This window comes from Pseudophryne corroboree, chromosome 9 (assembly GCF_028390025.1).
Source record: "Pseudophryne corroboree isolate aPseCor3 chromosome 9, aPseCor3.hap2, whole genome shotgun sequence".
Taxonomy (NCBI): Eukaryota; Metazoa; Chordata; class Amphibia; order Anura; family Myobatrachidae; genus Pseudophryne; species Pseudophryne corroboree.
The window spans coordinates 482,704,892-482,732,440 of record NC_086452.1 but is presented as its reverse complement, the minus strand read 5'-3'; the positions used below and the strand labels follow the sequence as shown (position 1 = coordinate 482,732,440).

At 44.0% G+C, this 27,549-nt stretch overlaps 1 protein-coding gene across 4 annotated transcripts in view; it reads left to right on the top strand.

Annotated features, from left to right (window-relative positions):
* SH3BP1 (SH3 domain binding protein 1) overlaps positions 1–15,445 on the top strand; it is a 799,734-nt gene extending 784,289 nt beyond the window's left edge. For 3 of the 4 annotated variants that reach the window (XM_063941455.1, XM_063941457.1, XM_063941458.1), the window contains one exon: positions 14,909–15,445. In XM_063941455.1, coding sequence (XP_063797525.1) covers positions 14,909–15,186 — 278 coding nt within the window. In that variant the 3' untranslated portion in view covers positions 15,187–15,445. The remainder of the gene's footprint in view (positions 1–14,908) is intronic. The other variant, XM_063941456.1, reaches the window with a different exon arrangement.
* The last annotated feature ends 12,104 nt before the right edge of the window (positions 15,446–27,549 follow it).

Below are 27,549 nucleotides of genomic sequence, written 5' to 3'. Positions count from 1 at the left end.
TAGAAGTACATTGCATATACTCTGTATTTCTGTGTGTTCTGTACATACTGACGTGTATGAGATGGTATAATAGAAGTACATTGCATATACCCTCTATTTCTGTGTGTTCTGTATATACTGACGTGTATGAGATGGTATAATATAAGTACATTGCATATACTCTGTATTTCTGTGTGTTCTAATCTGTACATAGTGACGTGTATGAGATGATATAATAGAAGTACATTGCATATACTCTGTATTTCTGTGTGTTCTGTACATAGTGACGTGTATGAGATGATATAATAGAAGTACATTGCATATACTCTGTATTTCTGTGTGTTCTGTATATACTGACGTGTATGAGATGGTGTAATAGAAGTACATTGCATATACTCTGTATTTCTGTGTGCTCTGTACATACTGACGTGTATGAGATGGTGTAAAAGAAGTACATTGCATATACTCTGTATTTCTGTGTGCTCTGTACATACTGACGTGTATGAGATGATATAATAGAAGCACATTGCATATACTCTGTATTTCTGTGTGTTCTGTACATACTGACGTGTATGAGATGATATAATAGAAGCACATTGCATATACTCTGTATTTCTGTGTGCTCTGTACATACTGACGTGTATGAGATGATATAATAGAAGCACATTGCATATACTCTGTATTTCTGTGTGCTCTGTATATACTGACGTGTATGAGATGATATAATAGAAGCACATTGCATATACTCTGTATTTCTGTGTGTTCTGTATATACTGACGTGTATGAGATGATATAATAGAAGCACATTGCATATACTCTCTATTTCTGTGTGTTCTGTACATACTGACGTGTATGAGATGGTGTAATAGAAGCACATTGCATATACTCTGTATTTCTGTTTGTTCTGTATATACTGACGTGTATGAGATTGCATATACTCTGTATTTCTGTGGTGTTCTGTACATACTGACGTGTATGAGATGGTATAATAGAAGTACATTGCATATACTCTGTATTTCTGTGTGTTCTAATCTGTACATAGTGACGTGTATGAGATGGTGTAATAGAAGTACATTGCATATACTCTCTATGTCTGTGTGTTCTGTATATACTGACGTGTATGAGATGATATAATAGAAGTACATTGCATATACTCTGTATTTCTGTGTGTTCTGTACATACTGACGTATATGAGATGATATAATAGAAGTACATTGCATATACTCTGTATTTCTGTGTGTTCTGTACATACTGACGTGTATGAGATGATATAATAGAAGCACATTGCATATACTCTGTATTTCTGTGTGTTCTGTACATAGTGACGTGTATGAGATGATATAATAGAAGTACATTGCATATACTCTGTATTTCTGTGTGTTCTGTACATACTGACGTGTATGAGATGATATAATAGAAGCACATTGCATATACTCTGTATTTCTGTGTGTTCTGTACATAGTGACGTGTATGAGATGGTATAATAGAAGTACATTGCATATACTCTGTATTTCTGTGTGTTCTGTACATACTGACGTGTATGAGATGGTGTAATAGAAGCACATTGCATATACTCTGTATTTCTGTGTGTTCTGTATATACTGACGTGTATGAGATGGTGTAATAGAAGTACATTGCATATCCTCTGTATTTCTGTGTGTTCTGTATATCCTGACGTGTATGAGATGGTGTAATAGAAGTACATTGCATATACTCTGTATTTCTGTGTGCTCTGTACATACTGACGTGTATGAGATGGTATAATAGAAGTACATTGCATATACTCTGTATTTCTGTGTGCTCTGTACATACTGACGTGTATGAGATGGTGTAATAGAAGTACATTGCATATACTCTGTATTTCTGTGTGCTCTGTACATACTGACGTGTATGAGATGATATAATAGAAGCACATTGCATATACTCTGTATTTCTGTGTGCTCTGTATATACTGACGTGTATGAGATGATATAATAGAAGCACATTGCATATACTCTGTATTTCTGTGTGTTCTGTACATACTGACGTGTATGAGATGGTGTAATAGAAGTACATTGCATATACTCTGTATTTCTGTGTGCTCTGTACATACTGACGTGTATGAGATGGTGTAATAGAAGTACATTGCATATACTCTGTATTTCTGTGTGCTCTGTACATACTGACGTGTATGAGATGATATAATAGAAGCACATTGCATATACTCTGTATTTCTGTGTGCTATGTATATACTGACGTGTATGAGATGATATAATAGAAGCACATTGCATATACTCTCTATTTCTGTGTGTTCTGTACATACTGACGTGTATGAGATGGTGTAATAGAAGCACATTGCATATACTCTGTATTTCTGTTTGTTCTGTATATACTAGAGATGAGCGCCTGAAATTTTTCGGGTTTTGTGTTTTGGTTTTGGGTTCGGTTCCGCGGCCGTGTTTTGGGTTCGAACGCGTTTTGGCAAAACCTCACCGAATTATTTTTGTCGGATTCGGGTGTGTTTTGGATTCGGGTGTTTTTTTCCAAAAACACTAAAAAACAGCTTAAATCATAGAATTTGGGGGTCATTTTGATCCCAAAGTATTATTAACCTCAAAAACCATAATTTACACTCATTTTCAGTCTATTCTGAATACCTCACACCTCACAATATTATTTTTAGTCCTAAAATTTGCACCGAGGTCGCTGTGTGAGTAAGATAAGCGACCCTAGTGGCCGACACAAACACCGGGCCCATCTAGGAGTGGCACTGCAGTGTCACGCAGGATGTCCCTTCCAAAAAACCCTCCCCAAACAGCACATGACGCAAAGAAAAAAAGAGGCGCAATGAGGTAGCTGTGTGAGTAAGATTAGCGACCCTAGTGGCCGACACAAACACCGGGCCCATCTAGGAGTGGCACTGCAGTGTAACGCAGGATGGCCCTTCCAAAAAACCCTCCCCAAACAGCACATGACGCAAAGAAAAAAAGAGGCGCAATGAGGTAGCTGACTGTGTGAGTAAGATTAGCGACCCTAGTGGCCGACACAAACACCGGGCACATCTAGGAGTGGCACTGCAGTGTCACGCAGGATGTCCCTTCCAAAAAACCCTCCCCAAACAGCACATGACGCAAAGAAAAAAAGAGGCGCAATGAGGTAGCTGTGTGAGTAAGATTAGCGACCCTAGTGGCCGACTCAAACACCGGGCCCATCTAGGAGTGGCACTGCAGTGTCACGCAGGATGTCCCTTCCAAAAAACCCTCCCCAATCAGCACATGATGCAAAGAAAAAGAAAAGAAAAAAGAGGTGCAAGATGGAATTATCCTTGGGCCCTCCCACCCACCCTTATGTTGTATAAACAAAACAGGACATGCACACTTTAACCAACCCATCATTTCAGTGACAGGGTCTGCCACACGACTGTGACTGATATGACGGGTTGGTTTGGACCCCCCCCAAAAAAGAAGCAATTAATCTCTCCTTGCACAAACTGGCTCTACAGAGGCAAGATGTCCACCTCATCTTCACCCTCCGATATATCACCGTGTACATCCCCCTCCTCACAGATTATCAATTCGTCCCCACTGGAATCCACCATCTCAGCTCCCTGTGTACTTTGTGGAGGCAATTGCTGCTGGTCAATGTCTCCGCGGAGGAATTGATTATAATTCATTTTAATGAACATCATCTTCTCCACATTTTCTGGATGTAACCTCGTACGCCGATTGCTGACAAGGTGAGCGGCGGCACTAAACACTCTTTCGGAGTACACACTTGTGGGAGGGCAACTTAGGTAGAATAAAGCCAGTTTGTGCAAGGGCCTCCAAATTGCCTCTTTTTCCTGCCAGTATAAGTACGGACTGTGTGACGTGCCTACTTGGATGCGGTCACTCATATAATCCTCCACCATTCTATCAATGTTGAGAGAATCATATGCAGTGACAGTAGACGACATGTCCGTAATCGTTGTCAGGTCCTTCAGTCCGGACCAGATGTCAGCATCAGCAGTCGCTCCAGACTGCCCTGCATCACCACCAGCGGGTGGGCTCGGAATTCTGAGCCTTTTCCTCGCACCCCCAGTTGCGGGAGAATGTGAAGGAGGAGATGTTGACAGGTCGCGTTCCGCTTGACTTGACAATTTTGTCACCAGCAGGTCTTTCAACCCCAGCAGACCTGTGTCTGCCGGAAAGAGAGATCCAAGGTAGGCTTTAAATCTAGGATCGAGCACGGTGGCCAAAATGTAGTGCTCTGATTTCAACAGATTGACCACCCGTGAATCCTTGTTAAGCGAATTAAGGGCTGCATCCACAAGTCCCACATGCCTAGCGGAATCGCTCCGTGTTAGCTCCTTCTTCAATGCCTCCAGCTTCTTCTGCAAAAGCCTGATGAGGGGAATGACCTGACTCAGGCTGGCAGTGTCTGAACTGACTTCACGTGTGGCAAGTTCAAAGGGCATCAGAACCTTGCACAACGTTGAAATCATTCTCCACTGCACTTGAGACAGGTGCATTCCATCTCCTATATCGTGCTCAATTGTATAGGCTTGAATGGCCTTTTGCTGCTCCTCCAACCTCTGAAGCATATAGAGGGTTGAATTCCACCTCGTTACCACTTCTTGCTTCAGATGATGGCAGGGCAGGTTCAGTAGTTTTTGGTGGTGCTCCAGTCTTCTGTACGTGGTGCCTGTACGCCGAAAGTGTCCCGCAATTTTTCTGGCCACCGACAGCATCTCTTGCACGCCCCTGTCGTTTTTTAAAAAATTCTGCACCACCAAATTCAAGGTATGTGCAAAACATGGGACGTGCTGGAATTTGCCCATATTTAATGCACACACAATATTGCTGGCGTTGTCCGATGCCACAAATCCACAGGAGAGTCCAATTGGGGTAAGCCATTCCGCGATGATCTTCCTCAGTTGCCGTAAGAGGTTTTCAGCTGTGTGCGTATTCTGGAAAGCGGTGATACAAAGCGTAGCCTGCCTAGGAAAGAGTTGGCGTTTGCGAGATGCTGCTACTGGTGCCGCCGCTGCTGTTCTTGCGGCGGGAGTCCATACATCTACCCAGTGGGCTGTCACAGTCATATAGTCCTGACCCTGCCCTGCTCCACTTGTCCACATGTCCGTGGTTAAGTGGACATTGGGTACAGCTGCATTTTTTAGGACACTGGTGACTCTTTTTCTGAGGTCTGTGTACATTTTCGGTATCGCCTGCCTAGAGAAATGGAACCTAGATGGTATTTGGTACCGGGGACACAGTACCTCCAACAAGTCTCTAGTTGGCTCTGCAGTAATGATGGATACCGGAACCACGTTTCTCACCACCCAGGATGCCAAGGCCTCAGTTATCCGCTTTGCAGTAGGATGACTGCTGTGATATTTCATCTTCCTCGCAAAGGACTGTTGAACAGTCAATTGCTTACTGGAAGTAGTACAAGTGGGCTTACGACTTCCCCTCTGGGATGACCATCGACTCCCAGCGGCAACAACAGCAGCGCCAGCAGCAGTAGGCGTTACACGCAAGGATGCATCGGAGGAATCCCAGGCAGGAGAGGACTCGTCAGACTTGCCAGTGACATGGCCTGCAGGACTATTGGCATTCCTGGGGAAGGAGGAAATTGACACTGAGGGAGTTGGTGGGGTGGTTTGCGTGAGCTTGGTTACAAGAGGAAGGGATTTACTGGTCAGTGGACTGCTTCCGCTGTCACCCAAAGTTTTTGAACTTGTCACTGACTTATTATGAATGCGCTGCAGGTGACGTATAAGGGAGGATGTTCCGAGGTGGTTAACGTCCTTACCCCTACTTATTACAGCTTGACAAAGGGAACACACGGCTTGACACCTGTTGTCCGCATTTCTGGTGAAATACCTCCACACCGAAGAGCTGATTTTTTTGGTATTTTCACCTGGCATGTCAACGGCCATATTCCTCCCACGGACAACAGGTGTCTCCCCGGGTGCCTGACTTAAACAAACCACCTCACCATCAGAATCCTTCTGGTCAATTTCCTCCCCAGCGCCAGCAACACCCATATCCTCCTCATCCTGGTGTACTTCAACACTGACATCTTCAATCTGACTATCAGGAACTGGACTGCGGGTGCTCCTTCCAGCACTTGCAGGGGGCATGCAAATAGTGGAAGGCGCATGCTCTTCACGTCCAGTGTTGGGAAGGTCAGGCATCGCAACCGACACAATTGGACTCTCCTTGTGGATTTGGGATTTCAAAGAACGCACAGTTCTTTGCGGTGCTTTTGCCAGCTTGAGTCTTTTCAGTTTTCTAGCGAGAGGCTGAGTGCTTCCATCCTCATGTGAAGCTGAACCACTAGCCATGAACATAGGCCAGGGCCTCAGCCGTTCCTTGCCACTCCGTGTGGTAAATGGCATATTGGCAAGTTTACGCTTCTCCTCCGACAATTTTATTTTAGGTTTTGGAGTCCTTTTTTTTCTGATATTTGGTGTTTTGGATTTGACATGCTCTGTACTATGACATTGGGCATCGGCCTTGGCAGACGACGTTGCTGGCATTTCATCGTCTCGGCCATGACTAGTGGCAGCAGCTTCAGCACGAGGTGGAAGTGGATCTTGATCTTTCCCTAATTTTGGAACCTCAACTTTTTTGTTCTCCATATTTTATAGGCAGAACTAAAAGGCACCTCAGGTAAACAATGGAGATGGATGGATTGGATATTAGTATACAATTATGGACGGACTGCCACGGTTAGGTGGTATAAAAAAACCACGGTTAGGTGGTATATATTGTAATACAATTATGGATGGACGGACTGCCTGCCGAGTGCCGACACAGAGGTAGCCACAGCCGTGAACTACCGCACTGTACACTGGTTGATAAAGAGATAGTAGTATACTCGTAACAACTAGTATGACTGACTATGACGGTATAAAGAATGAAAAAAAAAACACGGTTAGGTGGTATATATTATAATACAATTATGGATGGACGGACTGCCTGCCGACTGCCGACACAGAGGTAGCCACAGCCGTGAACTACCGCACTGTACACTGGTTGATAAAGAGATAGTAGTATACTCGTAACAACTAGTATGACTGACTATGACGGTATAAAGAATGAAAAAAAAACCACGGTTAGGTGGTATATATTATAATAATACAATTATGGATGGACGGACTGCCTGCCGAGTTCCGACACAGAGGTAGCCACAGCCGTGAACTACCGCACTGTACACTGGTTGATAAAGAGATAGTAGTATACTCGTAACAACTAGTATGACTGACTATGACGGTATAAAGAATGAAAAAAAAACCACGGTTAGGTGGTATATATTGTAATACAATTATGGATGGACGGACTGCCTGCCGAGTTCCGACACAGAGGTAGCCACAGCCGTGAACTACCGCACTGTACACTGGTTGATAAAGAGATAGTAGTATACTCGTAACAACTAGTATGACTGACTATGACGGTATAAAGAATGAAAAAAAAACCACGGTTAGGTGGTATATATTGTAATACAATTATGGATGGACGGACTGCCTGCCGAGTTCCGACACAGAGGTAGCCACAGCCGTGAACTACCGCACTGTACACTGGTTGATAAAGAGATAGTAGTATACTCGTAACAACTAGTATGACACTATGACGGTATAAAGAATGAAAAAAAAACCACGGTTAGGTGGTATATATTATAATAATACAATTATGGATGGACGGACTGCCTGCCGAGTTCCGACACAGAGGTAGCCACAGCCGTGAACTACCGCACTGTACACTGGTTGATAAAGAGATAGTAGTATACTCGTAACAACTAGTATGACTGACTATGACGGTATAAAGAATGAAAAAAAAACCACGGTTAGGTGGTATATATTGTAATACAATTATGGATGGACGGACTGCCTGCCGAGTTCCGACACAGAGGTAGCCACAGCCGTGAACTACCGCACTGTACACTGGTTGATAAAGAGATAGTAGTATACTCGTAACAACTAGTATGACTGACTATGACGGTATAAAGAATGAAAAAAAAAACACGGTTAGGTGGTATATATTGTAATACAATTATGGATGGACGGACTGCCTGCCGAGTTCCGACACAGAGGTAGCCACAGCCGTGAACTACCGCACTGTACACTGGTTGATAAAGAGATAGTAGTATACTCGTAACAACTAGTATGACTGACTATGACGGTATAAAGAATGAAAAAAAAACCACGGTTAGGTGGTATATATTATAATACAATTATGGATGGACGGACTGCCTGCCGACTGCCGACACAGAGGTAGCCACAGCCGTGAACTACCGCACTGTACACTGGTTGATAAAGAGATAGTAGTATACTCGTAACAACTAGTATGACACTATGACGGTATAAAGAATGAAAAAAAAACCACGGTTAGGTGGTATATATTATAATACAATTATGGATGGACGGACTGCCTGCCGACTGCCGACACAGAGGTAGCCACAGCCGTGAACTACCGCACTGTACACTGGTTGATAAAGAGATAGTAGTATACTCGTAACAACTAGTATGACACTATGACGGTATAAAGAATGAAAAAAAAACCACGGTTAGGTGGTATATATTATAATACAATTATGGATGGACGGACTGCCTGCCGAGTGCCGACACAGAGGTAGCCACAGCCGTGAACTACCGCACTGTACACTGGTTGATAAAGAGATAGTAGTATACTCGTAACAACTAGTATGACTGACTATGACGGTATAAAGAATGAAAAAAAAACCACGGTTAGGTGGTATATATTATAATACAATTATGGATGGACGGACTGCCTGCCGACTGCCGACACAGAGGTAGCCACAGCCGTGAACTACCGCACTGTACACTGGTTGATAAAGAGATAGTAGTATACTCGTAACAACTAGTATGACACTATGACGGTATAAAGAATGAAAAAAAAACCACGGTTAGGTGGTATATATTATAATACAATTATGGATGGACGGACTGCCTGCCGACTGCCGACACAGAGGTAGCCACAGCCGTGAACTACCGCACTGTACACTGGTTGATAAAGAGATAGTAGTATACTCGTAACAACTAGTATGACACTATGACGGTATAAAGAATGAAAAAAAAACCACGGTTAGGTGGTATATATTATAATAATACAATTATGGATGGACGGACTGCCTGCCGACTGCCGACACAGAGGTAGCCACAGCCGTGAACTACCGCACTGTACACTGGTTGATAAAGAGATAGTAGTATACTCGTAACAACTAGTATGACTATGACGACGGTATAAAGAAAGAAAAAAAAATACCACGGTTAGGTGGTATATAATTATACAATTATGGATGGACGGACTGCCTGCCGAGTGCCGACTGCCGACACAGAGGTAGCCACAGCCGTGAACTACCGCACTGTACTGTGTCTGCTGCTAATATAGACTGGTTGATAAAGAGATAGTATACAACAATATACTACTATACTGGTGGTCAGGCACTGGTCACCACTAGTCACACTGGCAGTGGCACTCCTGCAGCAAAAGTGTGCACTGTTTAATTTTAAATTAATATAATATTATGTACTCCTGGCTCCTGCTATAACAACCTGCAGTGCTCCCCAGTCTCCCCCACAATTATTATAAGCTTTTATACATTGATGTGCAGCACACTGGGCTGAGCTGAGTGCACACAGACTGAGTCACACTGTGTGACTGCTGTGTATCGTTTTTTTCAGGCAGAGAACGGATATAGCAGAGAACGGATATATTAAATAAAAGTTAACTTAACAACAACTGCACTGGTCACTGTGGTAAACTCTGTCTGCACAATCTCTCTCTCTCTCTCTCTCTTCTAATCTATTCTAATGGAGAGGACGCCAGCCACGTCCTCTCCCTATCAATCTCAATGCACGTGTGAAAATGGCGGCGACGCGCGGCTCCTTATATAGAATCCGAGTCTCGCGAGAATCCGACAGCGTCATGATGACGTTCGGGCGCGCTCGGGTTAACCGAGCAAGGCGGGAAGATCCGAGTCGCTCGGACCCGTGAAAAAAAAAGTGAAGTTTGTGCGGGTTCGGATTCAAAGAAACCGAACCCGCTCATCTCTAGTATATACTGACGTGTATGAGATTGCATATACTCTGTATTTCTGTGGTGTTCTGTACATACTGACGTGTATGAGATGGTATAATATAAGTACATTGCATATACTCTGTATTTCTGTGTGTTCTAATCTGTACATAGTGACGTGTATGAGATGGTGTAATAGAAGTACATTGCATATACTCTGTATTTCTGTGTGTTCTGTATATACAGACGTGTATGAGATGGTATAATAGAAGTACATTGCATATACTCTCTATGTCTGTGTGTTCTGTATATACTGACGTGTATGAGATGATATAATAGAAGTACATTGCATATACTCTGTATTTCTGTGTGTTCTGTACATACTGACGTGTATGAGATGATATAATAGAAGTACATTGCATATCCTCTGTATTTCTGTGTGTTCTGTACATACTGACGTGTATGAGATGGTATAATAGAAGTACATTGCATATACTCTGTATTTCTGTGTGTTCTGTACATACTGACGTGTATGAGATGGTATAATAGAAGTACATTGCATATACCCTCTATTTCTGTGTGTTCTGTATATACTGACGTGTATGAGATGGTGTAATAGAAGTACATTGCATATACTCTCTATTTCTGTGTGTTCTGTACATACTGACGTGTATGAGATGGTGTAATAGAAGTACATTGCATATCCTCTGTATTTCTGTGTGTTCTGTACATACTGACGTGTATGAGATGATATAATAGAAGTACATTGCATATCCTCTGTATTTCTGTGTGTTCTGTATATACTGACGTGTATGAGATGGTGTAATAGAAGTACATTGCATATACTCTGTATTTCTGTGTGTTCTGTATATACTGACGTGTATGAGATGATATAATAGAAGTACATTGCATATACTTTGTATTTCTGTGGTGTTCCTTCCATACTGACGTGTATGAGATGGTATAATAGAAGCACATTGCATATACTCTGTATTTCTGTGTGTTGTGTATATACTGACGTGTATGAGATGGTATAATAGAAGTACATTGCATATACTCTCTATTTCTGTGTGTTCTGTATATACTGACGTGTACGAGATGGTGTAATAGAAGTACATTGCATATACTCTCTATTTCTGTGTGTTCTGTACATAGTGACGTGTATGAGATGATATAATAGAAGCACATTGCATATATTCTGTATTTCTGTGTGTTCTGTATATACTGACGTGTATGAGATGGTGTAATAGAAGTACATTGCATATCCTCTGTATTTCTGTGTGTTCTGTACATACTGACGTGTATGAGATGATATAATAGAAGTACATTGCATATCCTCTGTATTTCTGTGTGTTCTGTATATACTGACGTGTATGAGATGGTGTAATAGAAGTACATTGCATATACTCTGTATTTCTGTGTGTTCTGTATATACTGACGTGTATGAGATGATATAATAGAAGTACATTGCATATACTTTGTATTTCTGTGGTGTTCCTTCCATACTGACGTGTATGAGATGGTATAATAGAAGCACATTGCATATACTCTGTATTTCTGTGTGTTGTGTATATACTGACGTGTATGAGATGGTATAATAGAAGTACATTGCATATACTCTTTGTTTCTGTGTGTTCTGTATATCCTGACATGTATGAGATGGTATAATAGAAGTACATTGCATATACTCTGTATTTCTGTGTGTTCTGTACATAGTGACGTGTATGAGATGGTGTAATAGAAGCACATTGCATATACTCTGTATTTGTGTGTGTTCTGTACATACTGACGTGTATGAGATAGTATAATAGAAGTATATTGCATATACTCTGTATTTCTGTGTGTTCTGTATATACTGACGTGTATGAGATGATATAATAGAAGTACATTGCATATACTCTGTATTTCTGTGTGTTCTGTACATACTGACGTGTATGAGATGATATAATATAAGCACATTTCATATACTCTGTATTTCTGTGGTGTTCCTTCCATACTGACGTGTATGAGATGGTATAATAGAAGCACATTGCATATACTCTGTATTTCTGTGTGTTGTGTATATACTGACGTGTATGAGATGGTATAATAGAAGCACATTGCATATACTCTTTGTTTCTGTGTGTTCTGTATATACTGACGTGTATGAGATGATATAATAGAAGTACATTGCATATACTCTTTGTTTCTGTGTGTTCTGTATATACTGACGTGTATGAGATGATATAATAGAAGTACATTGCATATCCTCTGTATTTCTGTGTGTTCTGTATATACTGACGTGTATGAGATGGTGTAATAGAAGTACATTGCATATACTCTGTATTTCTGTGTGTTCTGTATATACTGACGTGTATGAGATGATATAATAGAAGTACATTGCATATACTTTGTATTTCTGTGGTGTTCCTTCCATACTGACGTGTATGAGATGGTATAATAGAAGCACATTGCATATACTCTGTATTTCTGTGTGTTGTGTATATACTGACGTGTATGAGATGGTATAATAGAAGTACATTGCATATACTCTCTATTTCTGTGTGTTCTGTATATACTGACGTGTATGAGATGGTGTAATAGAAGTACATTGCATATACTCTCTATTTCTGTGTGTTCTGTACATACTGACGTGTATGAGATGGTGTAATAGAAGTACATTGCATATCCTCTGTATTTCTGTGTGTTCTGTACATACTGACGTGTATGAGATGATATAATAGAAGTACATTGCATATCCTCTGTATTTCTGTGTGTTCTGTATATACTGACGTGTATGAGATGGTGTAATAGAAGTACATTGCATATACTCTGTATTTCTGTGTGTTCTGTATATACTGACGTGTATGAGATGATATAATAGAAGTACATTGCATATACTTTGTATTTCTGTGGTGTTCCTTCCATACTGACGTGTATGAGATGGTATAATAGAAGCACATTGCATATACTCTGTATTTCTGTGTGTTGTGTATATACTGACGTGTATGAGATGATATAATAGAAGTACATTGCATATACTCTGTATTTCTGTGTGTTCTGTACATAGTGACGTGTATGAGATGGTATAATAGAAGCACATTGCATATACTCTGTGTTTCTGTGTGTTGTGTACATACTGACGTGTATGAGATAGTATAATAGAAGCACATTGCATATACTCTGTATTTCTGTGTGTTCTGTACATACTGACGTGTATGAGATGATATAATAGAAGTACATTGCATATACTCTTTGTTTCTGTGTGTTCTGTATATCCTGACGTGTATGAGATGATATAATAGAAGTACATTGCATATACTCTGTATTTCTGTGTGTTCTGTACATAGTGACGTGTATGAGATGGTGTAATAGAAGCACATTGCATATACTCTGTGTTTGTGTGTGTTCTGTACATACTGACGTGTATGAGATAGTATAATAGAAGTATATTGCATATACTCTGTATTTCTGTGTGTTCTGTATATACTGACGTGTATGAGATGATATAATAGAAGTACATTGCATATACTCTGTATTTCTGTGTGTTCTGTACATACTGACGTGTATGAGATGATATAATAGAAGCACATTTCATATACTCTGTATTTCTGTGGTGTTCCTTCCATACTGACGTGTATGAGATGGTATAATAGAAGCACATTGCATATACTCTGTATTTCTGTGTGTTGTGTATATACTGACGTGTATGAGATGGTATAATAGAAGTACATTGCATATACTCTGTATTTCTGTGTGTTCTGTACATAGTGACGTGTATGAGATGATATAATAGAAGCACATTGCATATACTCTTTGTTTCTGTGTGTTCTGTATATACTGACGTGTATGAGATGATATAATAGAAGTACATTGCATATACTCTTTGTTTCTGTGTGTTCTGTATATACTGACGTGTATGAGATGATATAATAGAAGTACATTGCATATACTCTGTATTTCTGTGTGTTCTGTACATAGTGACGTGTATGAGATGATATAATAGAAGTACATTGCATATACTCTGTATTTCTGTGTGTTCTGTACATAGTGACGTGTATGAGATGATATAATAGAAGCACATTGCATATACTTTGTATTTCTGTGTGTTCTGTACATACTGACGTGTATGAGATGATATAATAGAAGTACATTGCATATACTCTGTATTTCTGTGTGTTCTGTACATACTGACGTGTATGAGATGATATAATAGAAGTACATTGTATATACTCTTTGTTTCTGTGTGTTCTGTACATACTGACGTGTATGAGATGATATAATAGAAGTACATTGCATATACTCTTTGTTTCTGTGTGTTCTGTACATACTGACGTGTATGAGATGATATAATAGAAGTACATTGCATATCCTCTGTATTTCTGTGTGTTCTGTACATACTACATACTGACGTGTATGAGATGGTATTATAGAAGCACATTGCATATACTCTGTATTTCTGTGTGTTCTGTACATACTGACGTGTATGAGATGATATAATAGAAGCACATTGCATATACTCTGTATTTCTGTGTGTTCTGTATATACTGACGTGTATGAGATGATATAATAGAAGTACATTGCATATACTCTGTATTTCTGTGGTGTTCCTTCCATACTGACGTGTATGAGATTATATAATAGAAGCACATTGCATATCCTCTGTATTTCTGTGTGTTCTGTACATACTGACGTGTATGAGATGGTATAATAGAAGTACATTGCATATACTCTGTATTTCTGTGTGTTGTGTATATACTGACGTGTATGAGATGGTATAATAGAAGTACATTGCATATACTCTGTATTTCTGTGTGTTCTGTACATACTGACGTGTATGAGATGATATAATAGAAGCACATTGCATATACTCTTTGTTTCTGTGTGTTCTGTATATACTGACTTGATGAAAGTAATATCTGACTTTTAAACTAGAATTCTTTTTGCAGTAGTGAAGAGACCGGCTCCGCTACGCCCCATGGTCGCTCCGCCCGTGCAGCCTCGAGGGTCCCCCAACACTGACACTTCTGATGCTTTACAGAACCCGAGACCCATTCCTAGAAGAAATTTTGGTGGTAGCCTCAGAGTCCCCAACATGCCCCCACCTAATCCACCCCAACTGGTCCAGGGTTCTAATGTAAAATCTGAGGGCGGTGACACAGAATCATCCAAAAATAAACCTCCAAGACCACTGCCAAGAAATCGGATTCAGTCTACAGACAACTAAATGAGGATCGGTCCTTCCATTCCCTCAGGAACATCTGCGTCTGCTGGCCTGCCATGATAACACCCAGAGAGTTACAGAGTTTCCAGGAGACACGCATGTTAGAGACGTATGTTCTGAAATTGTGAGGGATCCTGACCCCCAATAACAGGCCACTTGCACTGATACATTCTACAGTCACTGATATCTGAAGCATGGGACCGGTGCCTGTGTCTATTGTCAAATCAGACATTTTATAAGAATTAAAATTGTTTCATTGAAAGTCCTGATTATCTGGTGTGATGGTGGGAATGGGAGGGCTGTAGGATCTCATCAGAAAGGTTCATATGGAGAATGTCTGTAGAGAGGACCTCTCAGACATGATTGTAAGCAGCCATATGTTACCATAGTACAAGGGGTGAACATTGACTATAATGACTGACAAGGAGATCTTGTATTACTGCAGGCAATGGGCAGAAGAGCTGTGAATGTCCCAGACATTTATCATCCTACTCGTCCCGTGTCTCCATCCCACCTACCCAATAAAATCAGAAAAATAAAAACACAGACACATAATTCTGCCAGAAGAGGCCACAGCTTTAATAATATGGTGGCAAAGTAGCATCGGTTCCAGCCTAAAACAGGAAAGGGAGTGGGAGGGATGTCCACCATGAACTTGTGTTCGGGAGAATCCACCACCTCCTCCCCCAGTTCAGTAACAGACCCCACACACCGGTAATGAGGAAACCATCGCTGCAGTATTAGGGTAGTGCTGTCATTATTTATTGCGCCATCAATGATCGCTGGCTATCGTACTCTACCGCCACACTGTCAAAGAACTCACGTCCCACCACCAAGAGACCTTTTACCGCCCAAACATACAATGAAACAAATTAGCCAAAAGAGTGTCCTTCCTTCAGCCGACAGAAGAACCTCATCCAGTCTATTCAAATTACTGGGGGCAAAACACCCCCAAAAACGGTGAGACGAAATAAGCACAAATCAAAATCATACTTGATGTCACCCGACGTGTATCAATTGTCTTACTACATTAATGTCAATAAGATGGCGACTGCTCTCTCCGGCAGACTCCATTATAGGCGAATAAAACTTCCAGCCAACATCCATAGCAACCACTGCCTTAGGCTTAGCCGAAGTATAGAGGCCAACTCCTGCTTCTTACCCGTATACAGTAGTCAGAGGAGACAAGAGAATAGTACATAGGTCAATATGGTGTAGTGTGTAAATAAGCGTCATATAGACACGAGGGCTCAGAGGCTGGTGCAGGCCCAAAGGTCCATTATAATGTGGCTCTTACACCACCTGTGTGTTACTAATGACACCTTACTGACCCAGCTCCAGCAGAATGAGTGATGGAATATCCACGTTATCTTACAACCCTGCGATACATTAAAAATCCTCCATTCATTCCTGGTCACCCTACACGATATCTGCGTTACCTGGGTGTGGTTCATGGGTGTGGTACAGTATATTTTATCAACATTCATCATGTCAACAAAACATCCCTGGTGCTCTAGAACTGACTTACTTGGCATGGTGGGTCTGTTGGCTTCAGCGTTGTCTTACGTGTCCAGCGTTGACATCCTGATGACTTCTGGCAGTGTTTCCAGAGGTGAGTATTGCTAAACCCCCCCCCCCCCCTTTCCCCTAGTGCCTAACACTAACCGCCCCTTCAACAGTCTGACCCTAACCTACCATCCCATAACATAACTCTCACCCTCCGCTGACATTCTGACTGCTTCCACATGAATGGGACACGAGCTCTCACTACCAAGCCTTCCGTGTCCGCAAGACAATATGCCAAACATATTATTTATTTATTAGCAGTTTCTTATATAGCGCAGCATATTTGTTGCGCTTTACAATTAGAACAACAGTAATAGAACAAAACTGTGTAAAAACAGACAGACATAGAGGTAGGAAGGCCCTGCTCGCAAGCTTACAATCTATAGGGAGATAATCATAGATACACAAGGACAGATGCTACCTATTACATAATGGTCACCAGATTGCTAGGTTCTTAATGGGTTGTATGATATGATCACCCCGCAATGTTGGCCAAGTGTCAGGAGGGTGTGAGAGTAAAGACAGACAAGATATGTGATGTTATGTGTACTGTACAGAGAGGATGTAATTAGATAGGGAAGCACTGAAGGTTATGTGGGTGGGTCTGGAATTTGATAGGCTTGTCTGAAGAGGTGAGTTTTCAGGGAGCGTTTAAAGGTTAACATAAGACGATACCACCTACCAAAAACCTACCAAACATAAGAAGATACCACCTACCATCCTCATTAGTGCTGGCGAAAACTATTTCAACTCCAATTACATTTTCATAGGGCAACCCGTGGAAACATACTTGACCTTAAAATGCATATTTAACTGCAATAACATAAAACTCAATGGCAAATAAGCCCCACAGCCATCAAAGAAGGACACTGACCATCAATCACCTGTACAGCCCAAAAAATGTCACACCAAAAATGTCTACTTTTGTTGTGTAACCACTCCCTCCGCAATATTAAAGACACCGCAATGGGAGACAGAAACTTGATGGGGGGTTGGGAGCAGGGACTTGTTGGGGGGATGGGTGCCAAAGGCTGCTGCTGGATGTACAGGGCCATTGGATGCTGGGGGTGTGCTGCTGGATGTACAGGGCCATTGGATGCTGGGGGTGTGCTGCTGGATGTACAGGGCCATTAGATGCTGGGGGTGTGCTGCTGGATGTACAGGGCCATTGGATGCTGGGGGTGTGCTGCTGGATGTACAGGGCCATTGGATGCTGGAGGTGTGCTGCTGGATGTACAGGGCCATTGGATGCTGGGGGTGTTCTGCTGGATGTACAGGGCCATTGGATGCTGGGGGTGTGCTGCTGGATGTACAGGGCCATTGGATGCTGGGGGTGTGCTGCTGGATGTACAGGGCCATTAGATGCTGGGGGTGTGCTGCTGGATGTACAGGGCCATTAGATGCTGGAGGTGTTCTGCTGGATGTACAGGGCCATTGGATGCTGGGGGTGTGCTGCTGGATGTACAGGGCCATTGGATGCTGGGGGTGTACTGCTGGATGTACGGGGCCATTGGATGCTGGGGGTGTGCTGCTGGATGTACAGGGCCATTAGATGCTGGGGGTGTGCTGCTGGATGTACAGGGCCATTGGATGCTGGGGGTGTGCTGCTGGATGTACAGGGCCATTGGATGCTGGGGGTGTGCTGCTGGATGTACAGGGCCATTGGATGCTGGGGGTGTGCTGCTGGATGTACAGGGCCATTAGATGCTGGGGGTGTGCTGCTGGATGTACAGGGCCATTGGATGCTGGAGGTGTTCTGCTGGATGTACAGGGCCATTGGATGCTGGGGGTGTGCTGCTGGATGTACAGGGCCATTGGATGCTGGGGGTGTACTGCTGGATGTACGGGGCCATTGGATGCTGGGGGTGTGCTGCTGGATGTACGGGGCCATTGGATGCTGGGGGTGTGCTGCTGGATGTACAGGGCCATTAGATGCTGGGGGCGTGCTGCTGGATGTACAGGGCCATTGGATGCTGGGGGCGTGCTGCTGGATGTACAGGGCCATTGGATGCTGGAGGCGTGCTGCTGGATGTACAGGGCCATTGGATGCTGGAGGCGTGCTGCTGGATGTACAGGGCCATTGGATGCTGGGGGTGTTCTGCTGGATGTACAGGGCCATTGGATGCTGGGGGTGTGCTGCTGGATGTACAGGGCCATTGGATGCTGGGGGTGTGCTGCTGGATGTACGGGGCCATTGGATGCTGGAGGTGTTCTGCTGGATGTACGGGGCCATTGGATGCTGGGGGTGTGCTGCTGGATGTACGGGGCCATTGGATGCTGGGGGTGTGCTGCTGGATGTACGGGGCCATTGGATGCTGGGGGTGTGCTGCTGGATGTACGGGGCCATTGGATGCTGGGGGTGTGCTGCTGGATGTACGGGGCCATTGGATGCTGGGGGTGTGCTGCTGGATGTACAGGGCCATTGGATGCTGGGGGTGTGCTGCTGGATGTACAGGGCCATTGGATGCTGGGGGTGTGCTGCTGGATGTACAGGGCCATTGGATGCTGGGGGTGTGCTGCTGGATGTACATGGCCATTGGATGCTGGGGGTGTGCTGCTGGATGTACAGGGCCATTGGATGCTGGGGGTGTGCTGCTGGATGTACAGGGCCATTGGATGCTGGGGGCGTGCTGCTGGATGTACAGGGCCATTGGATGCTGGGGGCGTGCTGCTGGATGTACAGGGCCATTGGATGCTGGGGGCGTGCTGCTGGATGTACAGGGCCATTGGATGCTGGGGGCGTGCTGCTGGATGTACAGGGCCATTGGATGCTGGGGGCGTGCTGCTGGATGTACATGGCCATTGGATGCTGGGGGCGTGCTGCTGGATGTACATGGCCATTGGATGCTGGGGGTGTTCTGCTGGATGTACAGGGCCATTGGATGCTGGGGGTGTGCTGCTGGATGTACAGGGCCATTGGATGCTGGGGGCGTGCTGCTGGATGTACATGGCAATTGGATGCTGGGGGCGTGCTGCTGGATGTACAGGGCCATTGGATGCTGGGGGCGTGCTGCTGGATGTACAGGGCCATTGGATGCTGGGGGCGTACTGCTGGATGTACAGGGCCATTGGATGCTGGGGGTGTACTGCTGGATGTACAGGGCCATTGGATGCTGGGGGTGTACTGCTGGATGTACAGGGCCATTGGATGCTGGGGGTGTGCTGCTGGATGTACAGGGCCATTGGATGCTGGGAGCCGGCTGCTGCTGGATGTACAGGGCCATTGGATGCTGGGAGCCGGCTGCTGCTGGATGTACAGGGCCATTGGATGCTGGGAGCCGGCTGCTGCTGGATGTACAGGGCCATTGGATGCTGGGGGTGTGCTGCTGGATGTACATGGCCATTGAAACATAGAAACATAGAATTTGTCGGCAGATAAGAACCACTTGGCCCATCTAGTCTGCCCCTTATTTTTTTCATTTTTTTTTATATTATTTTTTATCACTAACCTTATTTGATCCTTATTTCTTTGTAAGGATATCCTTATGTCTATCCCATGCATGTTTAAATTGCTCTACTGTCTTAGCCTCTACCACCTCTGATGGGAGGCTATTCCACTTGTCCACTACCCTTTCTGTGAAATAATTTTTCCGCAAATTTCCCCTGAACCTCCCCCCCTCCAGTCTCAGTGCATGTCCTCGTGTCCTATTGCTTCTCTTCATTTGGAGAATGTTTCCCTCCTGGACTTTGTTAAAACCCTTGATATATTTGAAAGTTTCTATCATGTCCCCCCTTTCCCTTCTCTGCTCCAAACTATACATATTGAGATTTCTTAGTCTTTCTGGGTATGTTTTGTGATGTAGGCCATGCACCATTTTAGTTGCCCTCCTTTGTACAGTTTCTAATGTATTAATATCCTTTTGAAGATATGGCCTCCAGAACTGAATACAGTATTCTAGATGAGGCCGTACTAATGACCTATACAGTGGCATTATTACTTCTTTCTTTCTGCTGCTGATTCCTCTCCCAATGCAGCCAAGCATCTGACTAGCCTTCCTCATTGCCTTGTTACATTGCTTACCTGCTTTTAAGTCATCTGAAATAGTGACTCCTAGATCCCTTTCCTCCTCAGTAGTTTCCAGTATAGTGCCATTAATACTATATTTAGCCTTTGGATTTTTGAGACCCAAGTGCATGATTTTGCATTTTTTGGCATTAAACTGTAATTGCCAGACTCTTGACCATTCCTCTAGTCTACCTAGATCCTCAATCATTTGTTTTACCCCACCTGGTGTGTCTACCCTGTTGCATACCTTTGTGTCATCTGCAAAAAGGCATACTTTCCCTTTAATGCCATTTGCAATGTCACCAATAAAGATATTAAAAAGCACTGGTCCAAGTACAGATCCCTGGGGTACTCCACTGGTAACATTTCCCTCCTGTGAATGCACTCCATTTACCACAACTCTCTGTTTTCTATCCTTCAACCAAGATCTTATCCATTCAATAATCCTAATATCCAATCCCAAACTTTCAAGTTTATTTAGCAGTCTGCGATGTGGAACTGTGTCAAAAGCCTTATTAAAGTCTAGATAAGCTATATCCATGGCTCCACCTTTATCCATCACTTTAGTCACACAATCAAAAAAGTCAATAAGATTTGTTTGACATGATCTCCCCCCAGTGAATCCATGCTTGTTGGGATCCAGTAAATTGCCGGATTTGAGATAATCTACAACTCTTTCTTTTAAGAGTGTTTCCATCAATTTCCCTACTACTGATGTAAGACTCACTGGTCTGTAGTTGTTTGCCTCTTCCTTGCTTCCACTTTTGTGCAGTGGGACTACGTTTGCTCTTTTCCAGTCCCCTGGAATTTCTCCTGTAGCTAATGACTGGTTGAATAATTCTGTCAATGGTGCTACCAGCACCTCTTTAAGTTCTTTTAATATCCTTGGATGTATCCCATCTGGCCCCATAGATTTGTCTATGGGGCCATTGGATGCTGGGGGTGTGCTGCTGGATGTACAGGGCCATTGGATGCTGGGGGTGTGCTGCTGGATGTACAGGGCCATTGGATGCTGGGGGTGTGCTGCTGGATGTACATGGCCATTGGATGCTGGGGGTGTGCTGCTGGATATACGGGGCCATTGGATGCTGGGGGTGTGCTGCTGGATGTACGGGGCCATTGGATGCTGGGGGTGTGCTGCTGGATGTACATGGCCATTGGATGCTGGGGGTGTGCTGCTGGATGTACAGGGCCATTGGATGCTGGGGGTGTGCTGCTGCTGGATGTACAGGGCCATTAGATGCTGGGGGTGTGGTGCTGGATGTACAGGGCCATTGGATGCTGGGGGTGTGCTGCTGGATGTACATGGCCATTGGATGCTGGGGGTGTGCTGCTGGATGTACAGGGCCATTGGATGCTGGGGGTGTGCTGCTGGATGTACAGGGCCATTGGATGCTGGGGGTGTGCTGCTGGATGTACAGAGCCATTGGATGCTGGGGGTGTGCTGCTGGATGTACAGGGCCATTGGATGCTGGGGGTGTGCTGCTGGATGTACAGGGCCATTGGATGCTGGGGGTGTGCTGCTGGATGTACAGGGCCATTGGATGCTGGGGGTGTGCTGCTGGGACTTTCAGTTTTACTTGTAAATAAAAAAAATATCAATCAACTTTAAAATAAAAAATATTTAAGAAAAAAATATTTTCATATAAAAAGCTATTTTAAACAGTTATGCCAACCTGAGATAGCGCTAAATGAACTGGTAATGTGGCAGTATACAACAGCTACAATACTAGTAAATAGGGCTTCCCCATGCAAAGGATCTGAGAAGCCTTCACCAGATAGCAGCGTTATCACTTACTAATGGTAACTTTCAAGAAAGCATTACAGTGACTGCCATATAATACAGAGAGCATTACAGTGACTGCCATATAATACAGAGAGCAGTACAGTGACTGCCATATAATACAGAGAGCATTACAGTGACTGCTATATAATACAGAGAGTATCACAGTGACTGCCATATAATACAGAGAGCAGTTCAGTGACTGCCATATAATACAGAGAGCATTACAGTGACTGCCATATAATACAGAGAGCATCACAGTGACTGCCATATAATACAGAGAGCAGTTCAGTGACTGCCATATAATACAGAGAGCATCACAGTGACTGCCATATAATACAGAGAGCAGTTCAGTGACTGCCATATAATACAGAGAGCATTACAGTGACTGTCATATAATACAGAGAGCATTACAGTGACTGCCATATAATACAGAGAGCAGTTCAGTGACTGCCATATAATACAGTGCATTACAGTGACTGCAATATAATACAGAGAGCATCACAGTGACTGCCATATAATACAGAGAGCATCACAGTGACTGCCATATAATACAGAGAGCAGTTCAGTGACTGCCATAAAATGCAGAGAACTGTCACAATCCTGACTGAAATTCTCATGTTCTGTGACTTACCTCTTCCATCTCTCCTGCAGATCATCTATCCTCCATACTGGGTTTTAGCCAGCACATTCAAGTACATCCTGACCTGCTTGCCTTCAGCATACAAACTGCAGTCTGTGTTACTTACTCTTGATTAAGCCACCTGAGTAGGAATTCCTCTGTGTAATCAACAGGATCCTGTGTCCAGCATCTGATCTCTCTGTTTATTGTGTCCACATGAAGTTCCCAGTAGCTGCTGCTGACTCTGTGAATAATGCTGCATGGCACTTGCTGCCACTGCCCACTGTCTCAGCATTGTCCTCCATGATGTCTGCTTCCTGGTGTTTGGGCCTAGTCAAGAGTAGTGATGAGCGGATTCGGTTTTACTCGGTTCTCAAACACGTGACATCAGTGAGCCAATAAGATTCGGTTTTGAGAACCGAGTAAAACCGAGTAAAACCGAATCCGCTCATCACTAGTCAAGAGTTCCCTTCAAATCCAGACCTGGGCACTGCCATATTTGATTCTATCAGCTGATCCACCATTGTCCAATCCAGGAGCTCCTTCCACCAGCTGATCATAGCATCCAATCGCTGAACACTCTATGCTATATATAAAGGGAATTTCCTGCGGACATGAAATCGCCAGTACAACAGTCTCTTCTCAGGAAGCACAGCTCTGTGCTGAGCTCCTACATTTTACTGACTCATTTTAGTGACTTTTCTCTGATCCAGTTCCAGTCTGGTGATTTCCAAGTTCCAAGTATTTCTGCATTTACATCTGCATCTCTCAGGACTCTCCAGTGTCGTCATTCCGGATCTAGTCCGGCCAGCATTCTGTTTCCATTCTGGCCAGACTTTTTGGTTGCATTCCGGTCACAACTCCTGCTCCATTCTGGTTCCATTTTGGCCAGCATTCTGGTCACCATTTCGACTCCATTCCAGTCACCACTCCGGTTCATTTCCGGCCAACATTCCAGTTGCATTCTGGTCACCAATCCGGTCCCAGTAAACTCATTATAGAGAAGTTGCAGTGATCCACAGTTTCTGTTTGATAAATTTGTTACTAATGTTATTCCGCCTTCGGGCTTATCACTGCTAAAACACTAACTATTCTTCTAAATATACATTCCATGTTCTATGCGCAAAACCTGGTTAAAGCCTCCTCGCTTCACTCACACTCCCTCTGTGCCAGCTCTGCCCACAAATGCATGCCCAAGCCAAACCCTCAGGCATGACAAGAGCATTACAGTGACCACCATATAACACAGAGAGTTACAGTGTCCATCATATAATGCAGAGAGCATTACAATGACCACCATATAATATGGAGAGCATCACAATGACTGCCATATAATGCAAAGAGTATTACAGTGACCACCACATAATAATTACATAATACAGAGAGCATTTCAGTGACCACTATACTATACAGATAGCATCACAGTGACTGCCACATAATGAAGAGAGCATTGCAGTGACTACCATCTCACACAGAGAGCATTGCAATGACCATCACATAACATGCAGAGAGCATTACAATGACCACCATATAATATGGAGAGCATCACAATGACTGCCATATAATGCAGAGAGCATTACAATGACCACCATATAATATGGAGAGCATCGCCAGGGCCGAAACTAGGATTTTTGTCACCCGGGGCAAGGTAGTCATTTGACACCCCCCCCACACCCCCCACACCCCCCAAAAAAAAAACAGATTTTTTTTTTACAATAAAAAAATAAACATTTTAAAATAAATAAATGAATAAAAATATTATATATATATATATATATATATATATATATATATATATATATATATCTCTTTCAGAACTTTTTTACCTGAAAAATTGCCTTTTCTAACATAAATTTCATATCCAGGAAAAAGTGTCCCCATTTTACACAGTACGACAGGCAAGTGTCCCCATTTTACACATTGCGGCAGACAGGTGACCCCATTTTACACATTGCGGCAGACAGGTGTCCCCATTTTACACATTGCGGCAGGAAAAAGTGTCCCCATTTTACACATTGCGGCAGGCACGTGTCCCCATTTTACACAGTACGACAGGCAAGTGTCCCCATTTTACACATTGCGGCAGGAAAAAGTGTCCCCATTTTACACATTGCGGCAGGAAAAAGTGTCCCCATTTTACACATTGCGGCAGGAAAAAGTGTCCCCATTTTACACATTGCGGCAGGAAAAAGTGTCCCCATCTTACATATTGCGGCAGACAGGTCCCCATTTTACACATTCCGGCAGGTGGTGGGGAGAGAGAGAGAGAGAGAGGGAGGGAGGGAGAGGGGCTGACTTACATTTGAAGCGGTTCTCGACGCTCTTCAGCCGCCTCTCCCTCCTCGTCTGCGCGGCTCCCCCTTCTCCCTCCTCCCGAGTGCCCAGCTCGGGGGGGCGGGGTTTCGTGGAATGACGCGTTTGCGTCGTGACGTCACGACGCAATCGCGTCATTCCGCGAAACCCCGCCCCCCCGAGCTGGGCACTCGGGAGGAGGGAGAAGGGGGTTTCAAAGTACAAAGAAGTGCCGCGGCGGGCGCCCCGTGCGGTTGCACGGCTTGCCCGCCGCAAGAAACGGCACTGGCGCATAGGGAGAGGATGTTAGGGGGTCTCGGCGCCCCCTCCAATCCAGCGCCCAGGTCGCCTGCCCCCCTAGCCCCCCCCTAGTTTCGGCCCTGGCATCGCAATGTCCACCATGTCATGCAGAGATCATTACAGTGACTACCATACTATATAAGGAGCATCACAGTGACCACATATAATGTAGAGAGCATCACAATGACACAGAATGTTACAGTGTCCACCATATAATGCAAAGAGTATTACAGTGACCACCACATAATAATTACATAATACAGAGAGCATTTCAGTGACCACTATACTAAACAGATAGCATCACAGTGACTGCCACATAATGAAGAGAGCATTGCAGTGACTACCATCTCATACAGAGAGCATTGCAATGACCATCACATAACATGCAGAGAGCATCGCAGTGACTGGCATACAGGGTAATTTCTAGGGACAGGCAAGCAGAGCAATCGCATGGGAAGCCTGCCAGCCCCCGACACCTGCTGGCTGCTGTGCTGTCACCCCCCCACCACCACCACCACCGCTGGAGACTTGTTTGAGCAGCCCACCTACCCACCCGGCTTCCTGTGGACCTGCATTTGATATTGACTAGAAACAGCCCTGCCAAATCAATGCCCACCATACAAAGAGCATTGCAGTGAACACAATATAATTCAGAAAGTGCTAAAGTGTCCTTCATATAATACACAAAGTATCGCAGTGACCACCATATAAGACAGAGTGCATTACAGTTACTGCCTGTTAGGGAACTCCAGCACAATTGTGCAAAAACCCTTAGAACCAGCGAGAGGGTCTTCTGCCTATAACAGGCACCCATTGTTACCTTGATGTACACACCAGTAATTAGGATGCCACCATGACTTATACCTCCAGCAGTAGAGGCTAACACAATTGCTGCAGGTTAGGAGGCTGGAGTAATGTACAAGGGAAAGAGTAACAGACAAGACCAGAACTCAGGGGGTTAAGGTCAGAACTGGGTGAGGATCTCAGCGAGGGCAGATGAGGCACTGTGAGGTGGAATATGAGCACCATACAGTTGATGTAAATTTGCAGGATGAGCACAACTGAGGAGACAAGCAAGAGGTTAATAAACAATGGAACAGGACGAGGGTTCAGGCAAACCAGGGGCTAAATTAGAGAATCCGGCATACGTGCAGAGTATCCATGGGTTAGAAACAAGGTGCAGAAATCTGGGACATGGGCCAGCAGTCTACACTACAGCATAAACTATACCTGACTGGGCTTGCTGGTCTCAGGACCAATCAGCAGCATTGGAGGAGAGAGCACCACTTAATGACGTTGTCTCCCACGATCCTGGCTGACAGTGGAGACAGCTTCAGGGTCCCCTGCGGCCACACGGAATCCCAGTTGCCTAGTGACCAGTGGGGATTTTTCCAGGCAGAAGTGACATGACATCCTGGTTGCCTAGCATTGGCCAGGACCTGTGGGAGAGATGAGCCATGGCATCTAGTAACAGTACACCCCCCTTGGAGGAGGGGTTACGAAACTCCTAGAACCTGGTTTATGTGGTTTATATTACTCTTAAGAATGATTTCTTAAGTTCTGATGCATGAAGAAATCTTTCAGGAATCCACAATCTCTCTACCGGACCGTTGTATTTCCAATGGACCAAGAAGTGTACCTGCCCCTGTACAGATGTAGAGTCCAGGATCTTTTCTACCACATAATGGAGATGGGTTCCTAGGGCGACAGACTCTGGCTCAGAGTGAACAATGGAACATTTACTCGTTCAGGCTTGTGGGACACTGGACCATGGGATTGCAGGATGGGGCTAGAGCT